Here is a 24,156-nt window from a genome sequence, read left to right on the forward strand (position 1 = left end):
GCCTGGGATAGAGGGGGAAGCACGGCACTCTCTCCTCCTCTGCCGGCGGCCAGAACAGCAGCGGGAGAAGCCCCGACCGGCGGAGGGGGGCGGCTCAGGGCCCACCGTCCCGAGGGCCCCCGCACCTACCACACTCATCAGCAGCTTGTCGAACCACTGCAGCTTGAGCTCTGACTTGGCCCACATGTCCGGGCGCAAGGCTGTCTTCAGGAGGGTCACACACCGGCGGGACAGCACCTCCCCAGGAGAGCCCGCTGCACTGGTGTTGTCGTTGACCTGGAAGTTCACGCAGGTCAGGCCCGAGTTACCCTGCACACAGGGTCCACCCGCTCGCCTGCCCCGGCCCACCCCTCCCGGCCTCCACCGGGACCCTGCCCCCTCACAGTGGGTCAGTGGTGACCTGCACTCTTTTGTGCAACTGAAGGGGCGGCATCGGGGCCTCCCCAGCTGTGCCCAGCACGCTGCGGCACTCAGGTAAGGATCGGCTGATAGTCGGGTAGCTTGTTTCTAGCACTTAGAGATCCTCGATAGTGTTGCGAAATAGTATATATACACTACTTCTTAATAGCTATAAAACTCCTTTGTGAGGGAAATCTCATTTACAAGGGTTTCTTTGAAATATAAAAAGATGAAGTTTCAGAAACTGCCAACGATGGTGTGAAAATGTGTCACTGATGTGAGTGGTGAACGAGTGCACGTTACAAGGCGTCTGAACCACTGACGCCGCCCACTGCTCGTGTGGGGCGGATCGTTCCAACACCCTCATGACACAGGGCGCCTGAAAGTCAAGCAGTCCAACCCAGGGTCACTGAACACCGCCAACATGCTGTTAATTGTAAGATACGCTACTATTTCATCACCAATGGAAAAAAAGTTACAAAAAAATCCTATTATAAAACACAGTCAGGTCTCAGGAACATCAGCACGTCACTAAACAAATGAAACCTGGTAAGAAAGGGACATGCTCCTGACAACAAGCTCTCAGACCTGCTTTGTCTATTTCTCTTCTGACCGAACAGACGGCGGAGCTCGCCGAGTCTACGGGCAGCCTTCGTTCAGAAGGACTTTCTCTTCTGACCGAACAGACGGCGGAGCTCGCCGAGTCTACGGGCAGCCTTCGTTCAGAAGGACTTTCTCTTCTGACCGAACAGACGGCGGAGCTCGCCGAGTCTACGGGCAGCCTTCGTTCAGAAGGACTTTCTCTTCTGACCGAACAGACGGCGGAGCTCGCCGAGTCTACGGGCAGCCTTCGTTCAGGATGCCTAACCCGGGACGCGCGGGGAGCACACCTGGCAGGCCACGCGGATGAGGAAGTTCACCACGGTGTCCGTGTGCTGCTTGTCAATGGGCTTGGCGAGCAGGGAGTCGGCGCCCGGCAGAGACTGGCTCCGCCCAAACACCTGGAGGGGCAGCAGAGCGTGCTCAGGAGCGCGGCCTGGCCTCGGCCCGCCCGGGGGCTGTCCGTGCTGGGCACCAGGGCACCCCCGGCAGGCCCACAAACACAGCCTCCACAGAGAAGGGCGGGGCCTGGGCCACCCCCGAAAGGGAACCAGGCCTAGGAAGCGGGGGTGCGGGCCTCGTGGGGTGTGGCGTGGCGCCCGGCCTGCATTCCGAGTTCCTGGATGAATGAACCGCCCGCGGCCCAGGCCTGTGCTCTCACCGTGCTGATGGCGCCTGTGGCCGTCCTGAAGCGCTTCACCTCCTGCGCAGAGTCCACCGACAGGCCTCTCTTGATGGAAGACGAGACGGAGGTGACCCCTTCTCCACTCGAGTTCGGGTCCATGTCTGAATCAGGCTTAAAGAGACGTACCCACACTTGACTTTGCCGACCGCTCTCCAGGGAGAGGTGTGGGGAGCGCAGCCGGGGCCGGCGGGAGGGGCTGCCGCCCTACCTGCTGGTCCTTGACCCGCTGCAGCTCCCACTTGATGACGACCTCGGACAGGTCCACGGCCAGCCGCCGCTGCTCAATGGTGACGCTGGGCGTGAAGCCCAGCCGCTGCATGGCGCTCACCATGTGCTGCACGAGGTGGTGCCGCACCGGGTAGTACACCTGCGAACGCGGTCGGTCACGCCAGGGCGCACGCGCGCAGCCCGCCTCGGCCTCAACGCGCGGCCCGACCTTCTGCCCAGCAAGTCTGAGCCCTAACTTACGCGAAGAAATCTCTCAACACTGTTTACAAGTATCACTCCCCCTTCATCCACTGAGTTCCAATATAAAAGTGTGTTTTAGCTTTTAAGGACCATATTTTTAAAAATGCTGAAATAATGAATTTTTGTTAGGTAGGCAAGTCTCACATGTATTAAACTTCAGATGATGTCATAAAAGTTAGCCACGCCAAGAGGCAAATTCCTAATTCTAAAGAGCTGACTGTGAAAGAACAAATTTTCAATCCTTTCTCCTCCACCCAAAAATCTATAAAAAATAATCTACATACAAATAAATACAGGAAGGAGATGATTTGATTATAGAAAAGGAGACGCCAGTGAGCTCTTCAAGAATTAATGACACCACTTCCCACCTTAAAGTAACAACTCGCCTGTATTCGCAGGCAACTGAGTACAGCTGATCCTTGAACAACACAGGGGTCGGGGTGCCCACCCTCCACCCTCCACCAAGTCAAGAACGCGACTACAGAGTTTAGTCAGTCCTCGTATCCATGGTTCCACCTCCACGGATTCAACTAACCACAGATCCTATAATATTATTACAGTACGTATTTATTGAAAAACGTCTGCATGTGAGTGGGTCCACACACCGCAAACCCTTGTTGTTCAAAGATCAAGTGTACTTACAAGAAAAGTGTTGTCTTGGACAGAAAGAAGCGTATACCTAGGATACATCCAGTAAACTACAGCACTTTCCATGTTGTGAGGCCACACGCATACTCATGCTAATCTACAGAAGAGAAATATCTTCTCTGAAAGATGAGGAGTGGGGAGTGTCTCGCTCAGTCGTGTCCGACTCTTATGCGACCCCGTGGACTGTAGCCCGGCAGGCTCCTCTGTCCATGGGATTCTCCAGGTAAGAATACTGGAGTGGGTTGCCATTTCCTTCTCCACGGGATCTTCCCAACCCAGGGATCGAACCCAGGTCTCCTGCATTGCAGGCAGACGCTTTACCCTCTGAGCCACCAGGGAAGCCCAGGGAAAGATGACAGCCTCATTATTGCAGAAAAATGAAAGATGAGGGAAACTTCAAAGCAAATGCCCGAGAACGTATCAGCATCTGCTCTGAGGCCTCCACGCCCAGCCACAGCACGTCCCCACCTTGAAGTGCTGCACGATCAGGTGCAGGATGTGGACCAGCTGCGGGACCGTGTGGCCCTCCTCCACGATGATCTTCCTCGTCCAGTGGGTCAGCATCTGGTGCCCGTCCTCCATCCGGGCCGGCACCGCCGGGGTCAGAATGGCCATCGCCTGCCTGACAATGGCGCGTGCTTCCATTGCGTGCGCCTTGAGAAGACTGTGGAACACCTGGGACAGGACAGAAATTCTCACGTAAGGACGGAGGCTTTAACAAGCGAGATGAAAATGGTCACTCAGAAACAAGGCATTATTTCTGCAAAAACAGTCTTTAGACAATTGCTTGAGGCTCTCTTACTGGGAAAGCACGTAGTAGTGACTATGTCTTTCATTAAGTTTTGATCTGTGAAGATGTCTGCTCTAATGTTTCCTGAGCACCTAGTGTGTGCCTGTGCTGGACTAGGCTCAGATGGTAAAGAATCTGCCTGCAATGTGGGAGACCTGGGTTCGATCCCCGGGTCAGGAAAATCCCCTGGAGAAGGGACTGGCAACCCACTCCAGTATTCTTGCTTGGGAAACCCCCGTGGACAGGGGCCTGGCGGGTTACAGTTCATGGGGTTGCAGGGAGTTGGACATGCCTGAAGCACACACATGCACACAAAGCAAGCCCCGCCTTTCCCAGCGTGACCAGCACAGAGTTGGTCGAGGGACACAGATGATGGACAGGCTGGAAACAGTAGGACCTGCTGAACCCGGGTGCCTGGGAGAACGACAGGGTGTCACAGACGCCCCTGGCAGGTCTCTGGCCCACGGAAGTTCCCAGGAGGGCATGGTCAGAGGAAACAACCAAGGGTGACTCACAGGATAGGATGAGAGCCACCCCTGACCAGTGGTTCAGTGGGACAGACAGGTGCTCACGCGCAGGATCACAGTGAACTCTGACACAGAGACAGGGACGAGCTCGGTCAGAGTCATGGAACTCATAAGCAGGAGAAACCCAGGCTGCGTGACATCAAGGCCCAAACCCACTGACCAACACCAGGAACGTGCTCGAGATGGTCCACCCGGACAGGGTCAGGAGATGAGGACCCCAGAGTGCCCACTATCCGGCCACAGCTAACGAGTGGGCTGGGGCCCTGGACGGACACACTTTCAGCAACAGGCAGAGGAGTAGGAGGTGGACGAAGCAGACACCGTATTGCTTCAAAAGCAAGGCTGAGAGGAAGGAGCAGACAGAGCAGGAGTGGGAGGAAGGGCGAGAACAAATCATGGGGGAGGATCCACTGTCCCAAGATGATGGCAAGAGGAGCATCTGTACACGCACCGGGGAAGACGATGAACCAGGAGGAGGCTGTGTGTGCTGAGGGGGACGGGGGCCCTGCCAGTACCTGCAGGACGATCTTCTTGTGGATGGCGAACTTGGCGATGATGTGGGCCAGCAGCAGGTGCCCGCTGTACTTGCAGGCGGGGTCCACGCAGGCCTTGGACAGCAGGCAGGGCCACGCGAAGGTCATGAGGCGGCGCAGCTTGCTGTTGCGGTTCTTGTTGTTGTCGTGGATGTGGTGGGGCGCGTGCTCCACCAGCAGCGTGGCGAACTGCAGCAGGTAGATGCGCAGAGAGTCCAGCATGTCTGCCTGCTTCTCGGGCTCCAAGACCTGAGGGCACGGGCACAGGGGGCGCTGCTGGTTCTGCTACGCCTGCCACGCAGGGCACGCGCGAGTCTGCACCTTCGCACATGCACACACACCTCCCAGGGACACTCACGACTCCACCTTCACACACGCATGCACACACACACACACTCTAGACACACACCTCCCAGGGGCACTCACAAGCCTTCACACATGCACACACATACACACTGTACATATACCTCGCAGGGCACTCACTAGTCTGCGTCTTCACACACGCACGCACGTGCACACACACCTCCCAAAGGCACACACGAGTCTGCGCCTTCACACACGCACACACACTCTAGACACACACCTCCCAGGGGCACTCACAAGTCTATGCCTTCACACACGCACACACACACACACACACACACACACACACACACACACACACACTCTGGACACATACCTCCCAGGGGCATGCCACAAGTCTACGCCTTCACACACATACAAACACACTCATACATGCACACACACTCTGTATACATGTAACATTCTGTTACCTCTGTACCTCCCAGGAGCACTCCACAAGCCTACGCCTTCACACACGCACGCATACTCATACACATACTCCATACAAAAACCTCCCAAGGGTCACTTGACAAGTCTACGCTTTTACACACGCACTCACACTCACATGCACATACCCTCTATACACATATCACTCTGTACATTCCAGGGTCACTCGACAAGTCTACACATTCACACACACACACACGCACACTATACATAAACCTCCAAAGGTCACTCAACAAGTCTATGCCTTCACGCACATACTCACACCCACATACCCTCTATATACATAACATTCTGCTACCTCCACACCTCCCAAGGATCACTAAGCAAATCTATGCTTTTGCACACGCTCTCTATACACATAACATTCTGCTACCTCTGTACCTCAAGGGTCAGCTGGCAGTCTGTGCCTCAGCATACACGCACACACACTCACTCATTACACGTGTACCCTCTACACACATAGCATTAAGCTTTACGGGCATGGACTCAATGATGTCATACCAATTTTCCTTTATTATGTACATATTACAAACTTGCTGAATTTATTTCAGTGTTGAAGAGGAAGCAGGGACCCTGGAACACAGGGGACAGAGGGGTCCAAGCATTCCCACACAGGGGGATTCACAACCAAGTTTCTCAATTTCCAAGTAACTGAGTTATTTTTTTTCCTAGTCAATCCTTAATTATTAACTTGTTTTTTAGTATTATTAGAAAGTATTACCTACTCCCCAATTCTCTATTCTTAAAAGAGTTACACTTTTCCATACAATCAAGGGTCTGACAAATTCCTACATGTGTTTCACGGGTATAAGAAAAGCATACACGGAGGAAAACGCTGCCTGCCTCAGTGGAGTCACACAGACCGACCACAGGGTCCAGCAAAAACCCTCACAACCTTCTGCCTCTCGGAGGACCTGCGCCGGAAGCCTTCCGCAACAGCTGTGTCGTCATCGGGGGCCCTTCAGCCCCAACTCCCTCCCTTGGATCTCCGGCTTCACAGAGGCCCTTCCCCGGGGGCGCCAGCTTGCCCCGCACCACTGATCCTCATCGACACTTGAACTCCCGACCCCTCACTGGTAGCAGCCCATGGCAGGGCCCGAGTCTGGGTCTCCATCTCCCCACAGCTGCCCAGCACAGGGCATGTATCAGTATGTGGGCCAAAACAATCGCTTGGACTCAGCTCTCACTCCCCCAGGAGGATGGAGCTAGGGTCGAAACTGCAGAAGGACGCCTGTCTTAAGCAGCCAAGACTACGGAGAGCCTGGCCACGGGTCCTGTGAACAGCCTCCCCTCTACCTGGACCCCAGGCCAGGGGCTGCGGAACCTACTCTCTTCTTCCCAAGGGCAGTAATTCATGGGCCGCACAAGGAATGAAGTGAAGGCCCACGGTCACAGCATTCGACCGCCAGCCGTGGATGGACACTCGGCCCAACCACCTCAACGCAAACTGTGAATCCGCTGGTGAAGAGCACCATGGGAAGTTCTCAAGTGAACACTTGACTCCCGAAGCCTCACTCGTGCAACCTGCAAACACCACTGTGCACGAGCCAAGACCCAAGTTAATTCCAGACGTTCCACTGCCGCAGCCTTTCATGAACTTGGCAGCAAAGGGCCACGGTGGTACCTGGGTCCAGTCTCACATTCTCACTGGCTTTTAGTAGAGTCTTTTGTACATAGATCATGAAAACACTGCTGACCAGCAGCAGGAATTTCTGCAAACAACCAAGACATATGAATTTTCAATGGGATATATTCTGCTTCCCACTGAAATCTATTAATGTGGCAAAGTTAAGTGATTCCACAGGGAAGCTGCCTTAAGTTCACTAGTAAGAACGAATGCAATCATGAAAAATAAAAGCCGCGGGGAAATAACCTCATTTCGATGAATCCATCACACGCACACACACACACACACACCTCCCTCCAATGCTGTGTGTGGTTCATGACATCACCTTATTTCAATAACCCATCACACACACACACACATCTCCCACACTGGTGTGGTTCATGACGTCACTTTATTGCAATGAACCCATCTCTCACACACACACACACCCCTCCCACACTGTGCGTGGTTCATGACATCACCTTATTTCAACAACCCATCACACACACACACACACACACCCCCCCATGCTGTGCGTGCTTCGTGACGTCATCTTATTTCAACAACCCATCACACACACACACACCCCTCCCACGCTGTGCGTGCTTCGTGACGTCACCTTGGTAATGAACACACTGGTGACGCTCTCGGGGTTATCGCCTTCTGGATTGGGAGGTCCTAGGAGCTGCTCTCCTTCCCCCTTCTCAAAGCTGTATAAGAAAGCAGGATTCAAGATATGCTGCAGAACCTACAAAAAAATTTTAAAATGAAGGAGAAGGAAAACAAAGCCAGGCGCGCGCGCTCTCACTAGGCAGAGCCCGCTCGGGCATGCGGCAGCGCCCGGGCAGAGCTCAGTCAGCCGCAGCTAGCAATCTTGCCTTTCCTGCCGGTGGCAACTGCAGGGGCAGGTGAACAACCTGAGGCAAAGAGCAGACTCGCTCGCTCTTCTCACCTCAAACAAGCTGCTTTATAAAAACAAGGGAGCTAACACACCACTCGTCAGCCCTGGTTCACAGCTGGACCTGCCTCACGTTTCTCAACAATGAAACTTCCTTCCTAAACAGCTCAGACTGCTCTTCCAATGCCAGGAAAGACACAGCAGACCATGGGCAGAGTGCCCTGGCTCCCGGGAAAACGAGCTCAAGCATCGTGGATTCTCCTGCGGCAACGGCGGGACCCACCTTGGCTTTCAGCTCATCTCCGAAGTTGGGGTCATTGAAGTCCACAAAGCGAAAGAACAGGGCCCGTTTCTGGGCGATGTTGTAGTTTTGGGGAATCTCCTCCTCCATGTACTCCTTGAGGAAGGTCATGTTGCAGAGGAAGCGACCGGTGAAGGCCCGGAGCAGCTGGAACAGCAGCTCGATGTCTCCGTAATTCTTCCTGCGTGTTCGAATGAGAGGGCCGTAACTGCCGGGGACATCCGACCTACCCTCCCGCTGCTCAGAGCCACAGGCCATGCCTACACACATAGGGACCCCCGCGACCCACAGCGCAGGAAGAGCCCTCGGGGCGCCGGACGCCGGATGCACCCACTTGCAGTAACTCAGCAGGCAGTAGGCCAGCAGCTTGGGCTCCTTCCAGCTGGCGGCTGCCATGCTCTCCTTCCGGTGTCTTTCTTGGAAGGTCTCACTGACCCACACTCGCCTCAGCTGGCTCACCAGGGAGTGCTGGCTGGCCAGCCAGGAGTCCTCATTTTTAACGATGATGCTGATGATCTGCCAAAGAGGAGACGGTGAGGACGGCGGCGGGGCCCTCCCCGTGTCCCGACGGCACGTTCGGGGCACCAGCCGTGTGGCGGGGAGCCGCACTACCTTGACGGCCTGGAACTGCAGGTCCAGCCGCAGCGTGCTGGTGCTCGGCGAGCCGGGGCGCACCGCGGTCTGGGTGCCGCCGGGCAGCAGCAGCGTGATGAACCGGTTGGGGTTGGCCGCCAGCACGTCTCGAAGAGGTTTGGCATCTTTGTGCTTTAAGAAACTCTGGAAACAAAACAAACAGCTGTTTTAAGCTAATCAAATCCCACAAACTATTTTAGATGATAAGAACCCTAAGGTTCTTCCTAAATCTCGAGGTAGAATTAAAAAAAAAAAAAAAAGACTACAAAAGCACTCTCTTTAGAAAGTGCTTTTTAGACACTTGGTTTTCATAATTAGAGCAGCTCATTATCCATTACGATGGAAGTCCTGCAAAGGACTCCCGGACCTGAGCTTTTCTCAGCAGGACACGACAACGTTTCTAATGCTCAAATTATATCAGAGAAAAATAAAACCCCAACAATCAACTACAAATTTCAGACTGTCGAGCAGCACCCAGTCCCAGCCCGGCTCCCACCATGAACATTCGGCTCCACTGCGGGTCGTTCAGCGTCGCCTCCATCATGAACAGCTCCACTGTCTGCGAGGGGTGGCGCGTCAGGAACTTGATCAGAGGTTCTCTGAAGGGACTGCCAGCCTGGAAGACATGCGGTGAAGCCTGCATCGTCAGGGGCTGCGAGGTCGCCCTGGTCCAGCGCCCACCGGTGGCTCCGTGTGCGCCTTCTCCCCTCGTGAGGGGACTGCACGCACCGCAAGCCAATAGGAACACTCCACATCTTCCTCTGCTAGATTAACCCAGCCGAAGCACGACACTGAAAACACTCCCCGTCAAAGATGCAGCAAGAACGAGGCGAGCCCGAGCCTGGCCTTTACCTCGATCAACATGGCCCGTTCGGTTTTCATCACGACCTCTAGCAAAGGCTTGACCAGAGTCTGGGGCGCAGCTGGGATCAGATGAAAAAGGTTTATGATGGCAGAGCAGATTTTCATCTCCTAATGGAGAAAGCCAGAAATTAGAAACAGGCCAATTAATTGTGCCAGCCACAGGCGTCAACCTCATACAGACCCTGCTAGGCTCTACTACGCTCGCAAGGCTCGCCAACAGAAGCAGAGTTAACATGTAAAAAGCCACAACTCACCAACCTCAGCTTCCAGCTGTGGCCGGAGGAAACGACCCGCCCTGGGCTCTGCCAGCGGAGGGAGGGGACCGCACACCTGGCGATAGTGCCTCGTCCCCTTGCACGTACACTGACCAGCGTTGGGCGCGGCCTCTCGGGCCGCCGAGGTGAGCCCCCTCGGGGGCAGGGGGTCGTGCCCGTGGCCTGAGCAGTAGAGTCCCCCACGTGGCCGTGACCTCACGGGGTCTCCCCGGTGCAGCAGGTTCCAGGGCACAGACTTCTTCTGCCCTTAAAACTCAGCCACAAAGTCCTCAAAACATACGGGAAGTCTTTGCCCCGGAAATAAACTATCAGCGGAAATAAATGACTGACTGTGGCACTAAGAATTTGTCAAGCAGGCCTGAAAACAAAGCTGACAAACTGCTCCCTGGAATCACGTGAAAAGGAGACTGCTCGGTGACCAATCCCCGTCACCCCGACTTTGCGTTCTCGGCGTCAGTTCCCACGGTTTGGGGTCCGCCATTTGGGCCACGGGGGCGGAAGATGCCCTGCTGTCCCTCGCGGGTGGGGGGCGCCAGGCACCCAGACCCCACTGCAGTAAAATGGGGATGGTAAGCGCCAGTCAGGGGCACCGGGTCCCGGCAGCAGTGGAGAGCGCGCTCAGAACGCCTCTTTAAGCCGAGAGGCCAAACATGAGACGGGTCAGAAATGAGAAGCATCAGCTCAGTGTCGCCCCCGGCCTCCCCTGGAGTGCCCATCTCCAGTGTTTCTGAGTTTGAGGGCAGAATAAGTTAGTTCGATCCTCAAGGTCGAATAACCTTCTAACAATGGCACTTTCCTCTCCAAGGAGTTGGTTTTCAAAGCCCTGTCACAGAACCACTGCTGGCCTTCCTGTTACCACCGGGAGGGGCGGCAGGAATGACAGGCGTTACCACCCCCACTTTACAGGAGAGGCCAGCGCGGGGCTGCACCCCCCGTCCCAGGCCACAGCGCTGGGTCCACCCGAGGGCGCTGAGTGCGGCAGACACACGTGGGGGACGGGGCGCGGGCAGGGCCATGTGAGGCAGCTGCTCAGTCAGACGTGTGCAAGAAGGAATGAGAATGCCTCCCAGTTTCTAGCAGGCCTCCTGCATTCTTTGCGGTCGGTATCTCCTCTCAAGAGGTTGTTAGATGCGTGAGTTCATACAAACGGTATGAGAGCAAAAACCCGAGGGAATCAGAAAAATTGAGATGTGGCAATTCTAGCGTGTAGGCGACAGAAGAACTTAGAAACCGGCTCAAAGAGGTCCTAACGGGAAGCATGCGTGGCCCCCGGACAGTTCACGGCAACGGTGGGACCGACACAGGCCCGCCACAGACAGACAAGCACGCTCACTGCACTCAGGCACGACACACTCCGTCCACCACAGAACCACAAGCCACGGCAAAACCAAGGACGACGACAACCCCTCCTGCACCTCCACTGGTTCTCACCTCTACCCCTTCCACGGCAGGCTGAACCAAAACAAAAATCACAGCATGAAAAAAGGCAACGCAAAGGCGAACAGAACAGAAAAGGAAATATATACACCGTTCTTCACAGTGCAAGTCATAAACTGACTGTTAACAGGTTGCTCTCACCTCAAACTGACAGAATGGAGACAAGGAGCATCTCCCGCACTCTGAAATGCTCTCCTGAGGATGGGGAGGAAAATCATCTTTTTTCTATTCATGTTATTTACACAGAACTTTCCGCACACTCAAAACACAGTCGGGGTTATTGGGGGAAACAAGACAGGGAAGACAATTGTCAAGAAAGCACACAACAGGTAACAGACGCGCAACAGCAAAACGTACACCTCCGCCCTTCAGAGGCCGAAACAGCCCGTCCGGCGGTGTCACGGGGAGTGTGCTCTTCCCTAAACTTAACAAAGAGTTTTGGAATTCCTGTCCCGGGGGAGAAACTGTAAGACTTTGCTGTATGCAAAGACATTTTAAAAAACTGTTCTGTTTAGCATCAATCAACATTTTATGTGAGGGCCAAGACATTTAAAAAAAAAACTTCTTTCCCCGCTCAAGCTGGGGCTTAATCCCCATCAATTAGGCATGTTTCAGGCCTGCACACTCAGAAGAAGCCACAGGCCCTGACACCACCCACTGGATGGACATCTGGGTTATCTTGTGAAGTGAAGCTGTCTGTGTGCCTGCGCATGTGTGTGTAACAGGTGGTCACGAGTTCTCCCCTGTAAGTTCAATGCGAAACAGGCAAACCTTCCTAATGTGGTGATAATGCAAAGCTCAGATCATCAGGGGTAAAGATATCATGGGGAATGATTATTTTTATTCAACTTTTAGCACATCGTCAGTTACAGTTTCTCAGCTGGGCAATGATATTTGGGAATCCAACCAAATAAACTGCTCCTCAATCTGTGGAGCACCCACTGAAAACCATCAGGGTTCAAGAGCAGAAAGGAAGCTTCGCTCTGGGCTGACGCCAGAAACCACAGCCGCTTTGCTTTGGACCCCAAACATCGTGGCCCCTGAGTGCAGAGCCGTGACTCCCTCAGGAGTGAGATGCTCTCGGGGACACGCTCACTGCTGAGCAACAAGCTTCAGCAGGAGCTTAACCAACTCACAGTACCCATGGCCCCAGCCCTTGTGCAACTGACCCCCATCGCATGTTAGCTTCAGGGAAAGTTTCTGGGATCTTTTTGATCTAACGGAAGTCGTTCATCTACCTGCTGGGGCTTTAACGTTTATTGTAACATTGGCTGTGAGTTTCAGAGTATTAACAGCTAACTGTAAAAGCAAATATAAAATTTAGAGCAAAAACACCTAACAGATGAGAGCTGGGGAAGAGAAGTATAGAGGCACTCATGCCTACTCCCAAGAGCTTAGGGTTTTCAAACACACTCCGCGACTCCCCCATGAGGATTTCCTGGGGCTTTTTCCCCTATATACACAAATAACAAACCTTCAAAAGAGGTTATGGATGGTTTAACACTCCTAAAGAAAGTTTAAAATCCGGGTTCAGTTTTGCTTGTTGGCTGTTTAGAAGCAGCAAGAAACAAGACTCACATAAAAAGAACACCTTGACGTAGAATGGTTAACACAAAGCAGAATAAAGCCAAAGTAAACAAAACGCAAGCTGGGATGAAACACGGCATCCAACGGGCAGCACAGGAGCACGGAACACCACGCTAATGGTGCCTCTGCAGAGCTCGGGAACCCCTCATCGGGGTACTGCTGCAGTTCCACAGGGCGGAACAGGAGCTTGTGGAAACACAGCCCACTGAGAGGACGGACATCAACTTTTAAAAGGTATTTTAAAAGAGTATTAACATCTGTGAATAAGATTAGAGTCAAAACAGCAAGAAGCATTCATTTGTAACAAAGTAAGTCTTTAGCGACCCACATCGGATCCTTTAAAAGATTTAACTAGAGTGGTTTGCCCTCAAAACTGTAAAAAAATTATGTCTTGAAGTACGGGCCATCTGGCCTTTGGGCAAACAACGGGGGTGGGGGATTCAGACCACAAGAACACCTGTGCCAGGATTCACGTGATGCTTCATCACGTTCTCCTCGGTGCTGTGTGAAGGCCTAAGACCTCTGCTCAGCTTGTGAGGCAATGAGGGCAGAAAGCAGTGGAAACAGCTGAGCACTGCACCCCGTGCAAACGACAGCTGCCAAGAACCGTCCAGAAAGCACGCTCTATTCACTTTAGAGAAAAGCTAGTAAAAGTGAAAGACTAACACGTCAAGCTTCCCAGGATTCTCGTCAACAAAAACATCGTGTTTAAGTGAACAAAAGGGAGATTTTTTTAAAGAAACACAAAAAGGAACGTTCAATGTAAGAGAAATAAAAGCGAAAATGTAATGCTAACAAAATATGTGTAACAGGTTACATGGACTAGAGTCACACACAACTAAACTTCTGACCGGGATTTAATTAAGAGCATGGCTCCGGCGTTCGCATCACTAACGGCAGTGCCCGGCGGCGGGGCTGCCCCCGGAAACAAACGAGTCACTCACATTTCCGTCACTCCTCTGGCCCCCTTTGTGGGTGAGGACCACCACTTCCATCCACTTTCGCAGATGTTGCTGTTGAAAAAAAAAATACAACCTTAGGCATTTTCTTCTTGACAACGGGAGCATCTCAATTCCAAAACAGGTGAAAACCTATATGTGATCAATTCCCAACCTACTCAACATGAGAACGGCAGTGTTTCTAATTATTGACATAGAGCAGCCAAATGAGCGTTGAGAGTAACTGATGTTTGCTCATGTTCCATAAACACAGGCTGAATTTACCCTGATACCGCAGGAGATGTCCTGCAACCGGGCATTCCAACAAGAGGACCTGTATTCCTGTTACTCTGTGCCGTGGCGGTCCCCCGAGTTTACCCGGAGCCAGCAGCCAGGCTAGGCGTCAGGGCAGAGACGTGAGCAAGCACATGGCACCCCTAGCCTGTGGAGCTCCGGTGTACAGCAGGGGAAACGAGGTAAAACTCAGGCATCTGCCAGGCGCCAAGAGCAGGAACCAGCTACAGGAGGGCCCCGCAGAGGCGGCCAGGCTGGAGGCAGAGGGAAGAGCATTCCAGGTCGTATGCGTGTAGACCAGTAGGTACATATCTGTATCATATATGGAAGCTTAAAGGGAAGGGGCCTTGCAATTTGGAGAATTCACTTACATTACACTCTACTATTAGGGCATCACTTAAAAATTTTAGGACCAATCAATTCCCAGTTAGGTATTTGGGCCATGGTTCATTTCTTTGGTATCTACAGACACAAAGAAACCAGCATGTGAAGCTTAGAAGCTGCATAAAAAACATGCATGTTTGCAGTAACGTACTGCAAAATCATAAAGTTAACAAATTATATATAAATGTTTATTTACAGAATGCAAAATGAAGTTAATAGCTGAAACTCCTTCATCTGTTTACTCCTCGGGTTTACACACTCTTCAAACAGATCTTTTATTTGCATAGCTATTTCCTTGCTAACTGTAAAAACTCAAAAGGGTTTCTAAAGCCCTTACAGGTTCTTCACTGCATCACTGTCGACGAAGGTCAAACACTGGGAACAACCCAGACGGTCACCAGCAGGGAAAGACGCGGGAGAGTCTGGCACGTCCCCGCCACGGAACACTATGTAGCCGTAAGACAAGGATGAAGAGGCGCTTCACATACCCATCTGAATGACGGGACGGTAAATATAAAAAGAAAGAAGGACGGATGGATCCCACTTCCCTTTGTGGGAAGTAACTGAAGAGACGTATGTCCCATGACAAACGGGAACCGCCTCTAGAAGGACACACGGGAGACTGTTCCCGCTGGCTGTCTCCTGGAAGAGGAGCTGGGAGGCTGGAGGGTGGGGATGGGAGGGAGGCTGTTCATAGTACACCCTCCACACCTTCGGAGCTGTAAGTCATTTAAGTGTGTAATTCACTTTTCAAACAAGTTTAACCTTTCAGTTTCATCATACACGTCGGGCTTACCATCATCTGATCACAGAATTTGTCATTGAAGGAGTTTGGGAACAGCCTGGTCACCGAGGTTAGACGATTGACGACGTTGAGTGTCAGGCTCCGATAGTCGCCCAGCATCATCAAAAGCGGGCGCATGTGGGTGTGGATCTGGTCAACTTCTATGGTGGCGCCTTCCAGAAACTGTTAACAGAGAAAGGCCGGGGGGAAGATGCCGGAGGACAGCTCATACTGACCAGAACTCACAGTTGAGTCTAGCAGCAAGTCTCTGCTTTGCTTGGGAAAACACAGTATTAACCAAACATATCCCACAAGTTTATGAGGAAATGAGGAGGGCTGGGCATTCCTGTTTAATTTTTCAAGGGTTCAGGATGACTCTGGACTAGGAAGAGATGCTATTACACTCTGGGGAGGGATGACCCACAGGCAGACTCCCGAGATACAGACGAGGTCAGCAAGACGAGCTCAGTGTGGACCTCCCATCCACCCAGCCCCACTCACCTTTCTCATGCAGGCTTCTCCAGCCTCCTGGAGCTCGCTATTGGTTGAATTCAGGGCTTTGAAGAGCGCAGCAATGATCTTCTCTCTGGACTGAGGAAGATAATTGCAGGCTGCAAGCGCATCTTTAGGGAGAGAAATCAACACGATTTTCATCATTCACCTGAAAAGCGTACAGCAACATCCTCGTCTAAAGGCTTTACCAACCAACAGACACGTGGGTCACTAAACTCTCCTAGTAACCCAGCTTCATGCAAGACAAAAGAACACGTGGCCTTCTACTCACAGGGCCACTATTATCTATGGGTGGCTATCATCTAAGCAAGTAACAGCCTGCCAGAAAGCCCACGATCAACCTTACTGTCCAGATAAATGGAGGGGTGAAAAGAAAAACAATGTGAAAACAAGGGTGAAGGGGTCCCCAGCGACACCCTGCCCCCAAGATGTCGTCGCAGGCAAGGGCACGGCAGACCTGTGGGCACGTGCACTGCGCTAACACTGAGGGCAGAGCCGCAGGCTCTGGCAACGGAGGAGACGGACACACAGCTCAGTGTCTCCCCATTATCTGCGCCCCAATCTGCAGGGGGGTCAAAGGCTTTGAAATGCAAACATTCTCAGGACAGAGGACGTTAACTTGAGCCTGTATGTTACAGGTTAGTTAAGCAGTAATGTTCTGGCTCGTGTGAAAGGCGTGAGGGGTGCCCCAAGGAGAGGAGCCCCAACAGGAGGGGCGAGAAGGCCCCCTGCGTCCCCCTCGACTCTGGCCTGCCATGTCTTGGGCTCCATCCTCAAGTTCTGCCTCTGCTCCTCTACCCCTAATTCAAGCAGGATTCTGGCAATATTTCATCAAGTCATTAAGTGTGTAAAAGTCAACAAGAGACAAAGATAACCACTACGTATTTATCGAAAAGGAGGAAATGACTGTTTCTAAGTATGAAGACAAGTAGTGTATTTTCCTAAATTATGTACAATTCTTGTGCTAAACAACGAAGACTGACATTCTTAACGAAAGCCCAGAGACAGCAGGAGTCTCAAATTTTCCTAAATCATTAAAAAGTCTAAAAAGACCTAAACACTTTGATTCAGATGAAAACGGCAAGATGTGAATGGTGTGGCAACACTCTTAAACCAGGAAATTAGAGACACACCTTAGAGAAATGTTCAGTTCCCATAAGAGAGCTACAAAGAGTTTACAACACAGTAAAATCCAGTTTATTAGAGAGTAGAATAATTACTTAAATCCTAGAAACCTACACAGTCCAATGACATCTCATTATGCAGCCTGATAAATACACCAACATTTTTTTTTATTCCCCCTTAGAGGCCACAGAGAGTCAGAAAAATCAGACAACCAAAAAAGGGCCATCGGTCCCCCTCCACTTCTGCGCCCAGTAACCTGTTTCAGATTTACGTGAACTTACTTAAGGCTGCAATCCGTAAAGGGACAAGCGACGGAAGGCTTTTGTAACAGGGCAGCTTTGTTAAAGCCGAATCTTCAGCCTCACACAAGTTTAGGAGCTGCAAGAGACAGAATGACATAATTCGGCCTGCTCGCACTGTGAAGACCTTGCAAGTAAGAGGACGCGACCATACAACACAATTAACAAACCAAACCCAAATTCTGAAGCACTTAAGTATCACAATGTCACTGGGCTTCCTTATTCTAAAGCAAAACTCAGTCAACCTCTGTGAAATAAATTCTTTGGCACTCTCATCAGCTCTGATACCATCATGCTTTTTCTTTACGCAGAGGATCACTCTCTCTAAATGCAAATTCCACAATGGGGGGACAATGCCTTGTTCAGAGCTGTTTCCCAATGTAATTCAAGCGTTCGAGCAGTAATACTTTTTCTTTCTTTTCAAGCACACAGAAGCCTAAGAAGGAAGTATTTTGTTGGAAATACTATATAATGCAGACACTCCAGCAGCTAGTCTTGCAGACATTTCACCAAACCAGGACACGTTTATATATCTACCACCTAAAATACTACATATGGTGCTCTATTACTACTCTCCCCTTCTACTGACATCCTGGACAACTTACAGAAGGGCTATAGCCAAGGTATTAAAAAATAACTAAAAGCTAGAACACACAATCAATGACCTCATGTCCAAGTAAAAACAAGGGACTTAAAGAATCAAGAGGCAAGTTTTTCATAGCTGGAAATTCAGACTTGGTGTGGACAAGGAAGAACTCGCTTCCTTATGACTTCTAGCTCAGTTTAGTCTGACAATGCCTCCAGAATAAGTCACATCGTGAAACCACTTCAGATTGGGCTAATCCACAGCCCATTACTGAGTCTAAGCTGCTGTCTCTGAGTTGACTACATCTATAGTTGCGTTCCTATCTTGCACTGTCTAGTACCATGCCACACTGTAATACTGATGGTGACAAGCAAGCGGAAGGGGCCATCTTCCACCACCTGTTATCTTGGGGTCAAGGGGCAAGTCAAGTCCACCAAACAAAATGAGAGCCCAGCAGGGCAGCGCAGTGATGAGAGGCCAGGTTCTAATACAACCACGGCACCTCCAGCCTAAGCTCTCCAGCTAGCCTGCTCTGGGGCTCCGGGTGCTTAATCAACCCTAAGGCTCAGGTCCGGCACCTTCAGAAAGAGAGTGCGCAGGCTCTGTACTTCATGTGGTACTGCTGGAGCCAGGTAAGGGCGCTCACGTGAAGTGAGGTCTTAACAGGGCATGGCACACTCAAGTTTGATAAACTTAATAAATGGGGAGCCTGCTGATATGAGTGATAGAGGGGGAGGTGCAGTCTCGGCTCTGAAATGCACTTCACGGTCCTGAAGAGCAAGGCTCCCCGTGAAGGCTAACAGAGCTCCAAGGACTCAGCAACCCCCCCACCTCACTGGCCATCTCAGACACACGCCTGCCTCCTCCCCCGCCCCAGGCTCCCTGCAGGCTCCGTGCAGACGGGCTGCCGGACGCGCGCGGGTGACCCCAGCCACGCCGCGCCCCTACCTCGGTGTAGAACACTTTGTGCTCCACCACGTTGAGGTCCATGGTGAAGAGCCGGGGCTGCAGCGTGGTGCAGAACGTGTTCCCCTCCATCAGCCCGATCTGGGCGTTGGCGGGCTGGTGTCGCAGTAGGTGCTTCTTCGGGGGCACCATGTCCTGGAGGACCTGGGGGAGACACGGAGGAGGCACCCCTGATTGCCGCCCCTTAAAAAGCAAACACCTCAGCGCAAGATCCTAAGCCAGTTAGCAACCTGAAAACCGTAACTGAGATCAAGCTATCCCAGACAGCCCTCAGTTAGGAAAGGGAGCAGCTGCTTCAAATGCCAATGCTGGATCGTGGAGAGATGCACTCAGACACATTCCACTCCTCGGGGTCCAGAGCAGCCGCTCTTACAACAGCAAAAACCAAAACAAAGATGAGACCAGGTTGTGCTCATCAGGCCCAAAAACTAGCCCCTACCCTTGACAGTCACTGAAACAGATATTAACATAAGCACGTTGCCTTCTGCAAGCTTGAGGTCAGAACGAGCACGGGTAACAGCACTTAGCTCACTGGACACAAAACGCCAGATTCCGTATCATCAACACTCAAACCTGAAGGAAGAAAAAGTCTGCGGAGGTTCCGCCCGGTGACCGAGGCCTCACCTCCTTGTGCGGCTCCATGATCACGGTCACACTCTTCCCGGTGACCTGGGCCAGCACCTGCAGCGAGTGCATGGCCTGCTTCCTCACAGTGGAGTTCGGGGACGTGACCTCCCGAACCAGGTCGTGGGTCACGTGGTGGAAGGACTTCTCCTGGGCCGCCACGATCTCCTCCACCCTCTCCTCGTCCTTGAGGGGCGTTGCGCACCTCATCAGAAGCTGCTCCAGGGTGGTCTTGGCCATGGCAACCGCCCCGTTGGAAACCTGCAGGCCAGGGACTCCTCAGCACCAAAGACGGGCGCTGATGCCCACAGCACCCACGTCTGCACGCCTGCCCGCCCGCCCCAAACGCTGTCGCTGGGGGCCCACGCCCCTCAGACACCAGCTAAGGCGTCAAGACTGCTTCGTGTTGTCCTCAAGGTACTCTGGTAGCTAACCTGCTGCTTAGACATCGTTTGTCATTCAGGAAGAAAATATGGATCTAGACTTGATCCTTGTGTTTACCAAACAGATTTAAGCAGGCGATGCCCACCATCTTCTACTTGTTTGTGCTACACGCATACAAAGGTTCATAAAGAGCACGGCTCCTACAGGAACTTCCGCAGCCGTGAACTGTTTAACCTGCGGCAGGACTGAGAAGTAGCTCTCCCTTCACGGACCACTGGGTAAAGTCCTTTGCCATGTGACCCATATTTAGAGTCTCAGAGAAAGAGAACCTGAGGGCTGTGATCTGTCCTTTCATTTACGATGCTGTAGCGAGATCAGAGGATGAGATGGTTAGCTAGCAACACCAACTCAACGGACGTGAATCTGAGCAAACTCCACGAGACAGTCGAGGACAGGGAGGCCTGGCCTGCTGCAGTCCATGGGGGTCACAAAGAGTCAGACACGACTTAGTGACGAACAACAGCAGCAGCGAAACCTAAGCTTCCCAGAGAGCACGCTTGCAGAACCGCCTGAAACTCACCGCTGCCCAGGAGGACGACTGTCCTGCGCCCGAGGTGGGGTCCGGGGCCACCCCCCGCCCCGCCGCGCCCTCCCCGCCTACCTCGCCCGTCAGGTCCATCATGACGAAGAGCAGCGCCTTGAGGAAGGTCTGCTGGTTCTGCAGCACCCAGGTGAGGGGCAGGCGCTCCATGAGGAACTTGATGGACACCACGCCGCCCAGCTTCGCGTACCAGGCCTGCTCGTAGCAGCAGGCGCACAGGCGCTCCACGATGTAGGAGAAGAGGGGCAGCTGGCACGCCTGGAAGACACGCGCAACGCTCGGTGTGCTCCCAGGTCCCAAGACTCGGAGCACGGCCACCCTCGGGCACAGACAGCCCCACCCAGACCGCACTGCTCACTCGCTCCTTCGAGCCCAGGATGATGCTCGCCACGTCGAAGATCACGGCGAGGGCCACCTCCCCAATCTTGCAGAGCTCCTTCTCCTCGTATGCCATGCAGATGGCGATGGCGTCGATGAGGACCAGGGGGTCCATCCCTTTGGAGCCGTTCTCCTCACTGTGGAACATGGCGGTGCTGGGCTGGCTGCCCACCTGGTAGCAAGGGAGCAGGAAGGGGCCTGGGAGGAGAGGCGAGCAGCAGGCGGGAAAGCTGGGCTTAGTGCCACAGACACACTCAGCCCTCCAACTGCAAAACTATCCACTGCTCTGGAGGTTAGGAATTTAATAAAAGCCAACCCTGGTACCTGACCAACTTCTGTTAAACCGCAATTATTTATAAACTAAGTAGGTATAATGTAACCGACTCCATCACACAGTGTTAACTTTCAGATTTTCTCAATCACAGCTCAAAGACAGACTTGTTTTAAGTGAGAACCGTAATCACGTCTCTTTGTTGAAAAAACTCATTACCCAGGATAAGAGGCACAACGTGGGAGTGACTGTGGGTTATGCTTTGGACATTCCTGACACACAAGAGGAAAAAGCAAGAGCATCCAGCTTCGAAACCCAATCTGCACAGGAGAGTCTGGCAACCACTAACAACTCACACCTGGCAGGTACCGGCCCGAGGCGAGGTGGGAGTGACTGAGACGGGAAACACTGGGAGACAAGCTAAGTGTCCAACTGTACGGCGTTGACTGTTTGGACAGGAAGAATTTTAAAAGGGGGGGAGTCCTGCGTTCTGCAGTGTTGGGAGAAAACTGCTTGTCCACCAGGGTGAAAGGTTTCAAGGACACAAAGTGCTACTCAAGAGGTCATGCCCACGACCGGCGCCGGTCTGGGAGCGGCTGCAAAACTGAGGCTGAGTGTTCAGGAACAGCAGCGGGTGGTGCCGTGACATCTCCACTGCCTTCTACAAAACCACCAGTCTTCAATGGACTGGAACCACTAACAGAATAGGTCCTTTGGCACCCAGAGCCCAGGAACGCCTGGAGCAGAGGTAGGGAGCGGCCAGGCAGGGGAAAGGCACAGATGAGGGTCCAGGAGCAGACTGAGGGGCTGGGGGACCCAGGCGAGCGGTGATGGAGGCTGGGCCTGGCAAACCCCACCGGGGACAGGGGGCCAGCAGGGGGCAGGACCACACACAGTCACCCCTCTACACGCAGAGGGTCCAAAAGTACTCAGCCCCCGAAACAAAAAACAAAGGGCCACAACGTTAAACCTACCATGTTAATATTTTATACGTAAAACCAGGTGACAATTTTCAAGCGAATACAGCACCTACTGCTGGAACACCAACTCTGTGTGTCAATGGAATGAGTGGACGACCAGCAAACAACAGTCCAAAACCAATCAGCCAAACTCAGCTTCTGTGAAACACGATGTCCCTGAAGACCTCAACCCGGCTGGTCTGGGGTCACTCACCGCACTGCTGGGCGACCGCCACCATCGTGTAGTGGCGGATCAAGCTGGCCACGAAGGGCAGGGCGCTGGGCCGCAGATCTTTAATGACCGCGGACATGAACGCCCCGGTCAGGGCTTGCTCAAACGTCTTCCGGGCTGGGGTGTCCTGTGCTTTGTAGCGATGTGATATGATGACGTTGGGGATGGTCTTTTCTGTAAAGCTGTGCGACAACAATTAAATTCACCGTCACCACACTCGAGTCCAGAGCTGACGATCCTATCACAAGGGACTAATGTGCAGCTGCACGGGCCTGAGTGACTTCTCTGCTTTAATTTCAGCAACACGTGGAATCTAACGTGACAAGTTTCACGATGCACGTCTTCAGCCAACGGGTCAAGAGACACCAAATGTGCTGTCCCCTAATGTGAGCACGGGTCAACGACTCAGAGGGACATCACAGAATGAATGGCAGCACATTCAACAGCTGAAAGAGATCAACCCTCAAGCACCCAAGATCTTCCCATTTTCTCTAAAAGAGAAGCAGGGCTGGGCAGACAGCGTGTCCTTTTCCTGACCTGATCTGACGGAACACACCTCCGACACTGAGAGATCTGGGAGGCACCCCCACCCCTAAAGCTCTGAAACAAGGCCCACGGCCCGTCCCCGCGAAGAGCATACTTGGGGTGGGCCAGGAGCTGGTAGAGCGCGTGCTTGTTGTCCTCCAGACTCATCATCGCCACCAGGAAGCACTTGATCACTTCCCACGCCTGCCTGCGGTAGTAGGGCTCGGTGTTGGCGCTCTTCAGGCAGTCTAGAGCCGTTTCAATGGCCTGTGGCGAAGCAGCACAGCAACTGGGTTTGTGCTGAAATCGTGATTCTGAAAAGCCTTTGCTGGAGGCACGAGCAGCACCCAGAAGCAGCTCAATGCACGTCTACCCTTAAAGACAGCAGTGGGTCTGCAGACAGGCGAGCAGGTTTCACCAAATGAAACATTTCACCAAATGCCTCCGGAGGAGGCAACGGATGCGGCTCAAACTGAAATGTGAAGCGGGGTTTACCGATTTTGTGCTTCAAAGGCCGATGGGAAATTACAGAAATTAAGTGAGCTCAGGACTCCTGTGGCAAATTTGCTGGATTAAACTAGAACCTGAGTAGTCTCAGTTAAGGTTTGACTAATTTCTTCCAAAAGGATTTACTTCATTTTTTCAGAAAACCTACCCAGCTTCATACATGTCTTATCCTAGCCTGCAGGTGGACTAGAAGGCAGGGAAGGCAGGATCACACACAAAAACACTCCAAGTCTTTAACGGCTCAGGTGCTAATGTTAAAGGTACTTACTGCTGCTGCCGCTTGCTGCTACTGCTAAGTCGTGTCTGACTCTCTGCAACCCCATAGACGGCAGCCCACCAGGCTCCCCCGTCCCTGGGATTCTCCAGGCAAGAACACTGGAGTGGGTTGCCATGTCCTTAGAAATCAAAGGCCTAATCTGTACTGAAGTCTCCTCCAGTGTGAGGAGCCAGGGAGGGACTGACGGGATGGGGCCTGCCCTCCAGACGCAGGCCTCTCCCTACCTCACCCCTCTCTGCAGAAACTGGAGAGGGAACTCAGAGCAGCATAACCTCCAAGCCAATCACCGTCCCCTCCCCACTGAAGGACGGACTGTCTTATGCCAAAAGCAACTGCTGTCATGTAAACCTGCAGCGCTGGGCCTGGCCCTTCCCTGCCGCTTCTGCACGTGCCCCCATGTGCCACCCGCTGGGAAGGGTCCCAGGAGCAGCATGGAATCCCAAGGACCAGGGAGGCATGTCTTCACTAT

General features: G+C 52.7%; 1 protein-coding gene across 12 annotated transcripts in view; it reads right to left on the reverse strand.

Moving 5' to 3' along the window:
• The window catches only part of TRRAP (transformation/transcription domain associated protein), an 89,580-nt gene that overhangs the window by 36,808 nt on the left and 28,616 nt on the right, over positions 1-24,156 (reverse strand). For 7 of the 12 annotated variants that reach the window (XM_018040235.1, XM_018040231.1, XM_018040232.1 and 4 more), the window contains 24 exons: positions 23,019-23,170; positions 22,361-22,560; positions 20,897-21,114; positions 20,599-20,796; positions 19,554-19,814; positions 18,912-19,073; positions 17,360-17,456; positions 15,942-16,063; positions 15,453-15,623; positions 13,985-14,053; positions 11,595-11,648; positions 11,448-11,468; positions 9,730-9,849; positions 9,374-9,493; positions 8,857-9,021; positions 8,579-8,760; positions 8,227-8,425; positions 7,665-7,793; positions 4,633-4,899; positions 3,269-3,475; positions 1,893-2,051; positions 1,661-1,795; positions 1,290-1,400; positions 130-276 (listed from right to left, as the gene is read on the reverse strand). In XM_018040235.1, the coding sequence (XP_017895724.1) occupies positions 130-276; positions 1,290-1,400; positions 1,661-1,795; positions 1,893-2,051; positions 3,269-3,475; positions 4,633-4,899; positions 7,665-7,793; positions 8,227-8,425; positions 8,579-8,760; positions 8,857-9,021; positions 9,374-9,493; positions 9,730-9,849; positions 11,448-11,468; positions 11,595-11,648; positions 13,985-14,053; positions 15,453-15,623; positions 15,942-16,063; positions 17,360-17,456; positions 18,912-19,073; positions 19,554-19,814; positions 20,599-20,796; positions 20,897-21,114; positions 22,361-22,560; positions 23,019-23,170 (3,666 nt within the window). The remainder of the gene's footprint in view (positions 1-129; positions 277-1,289; positions 1,401-1,660; positions 1,796-1,892; positions 2,052-3,268; positions 3,476-4,632; positions 4,900-7,664; positions 7,794-8,226; positions 8,426-8,578; positions 8,761-8,856; positions 9,022-9,373; positions 9,494-9,729; positions 9,850-11,447; positions 11,469-11,594; positions 11,649-13,984; positions 14,054-15,452; positions 15,624-15,941; positions 16,064-17,359; positions 17,457-18,911; positions 19,074-19,553; positions 19,815-20,598; positions 20,797-20,896; positions 21,115-22,360; positions 22,561-23,018; positions 23,171-24,156) is intronic. The other 5 variants (XM_018040239.1, XM_018040238.1, XM_018040236.1 and 2 more) reach the window with 2 other exon arrangements.

Source organism: Capra hircus, chromosome 25 (genome assembly GCF_001704415.2).
Source record: "Capra hircus breed San Clemente chromosome 25, ASM170441v1, whole genome shotgun sequence".
In the NCBI taxonomy this organism is placed as follows: Eukaryota; Metazoa; Chordata; class Mammalia; order Artiodactyla; family Bovidae; genus Capra; species Capra hircus.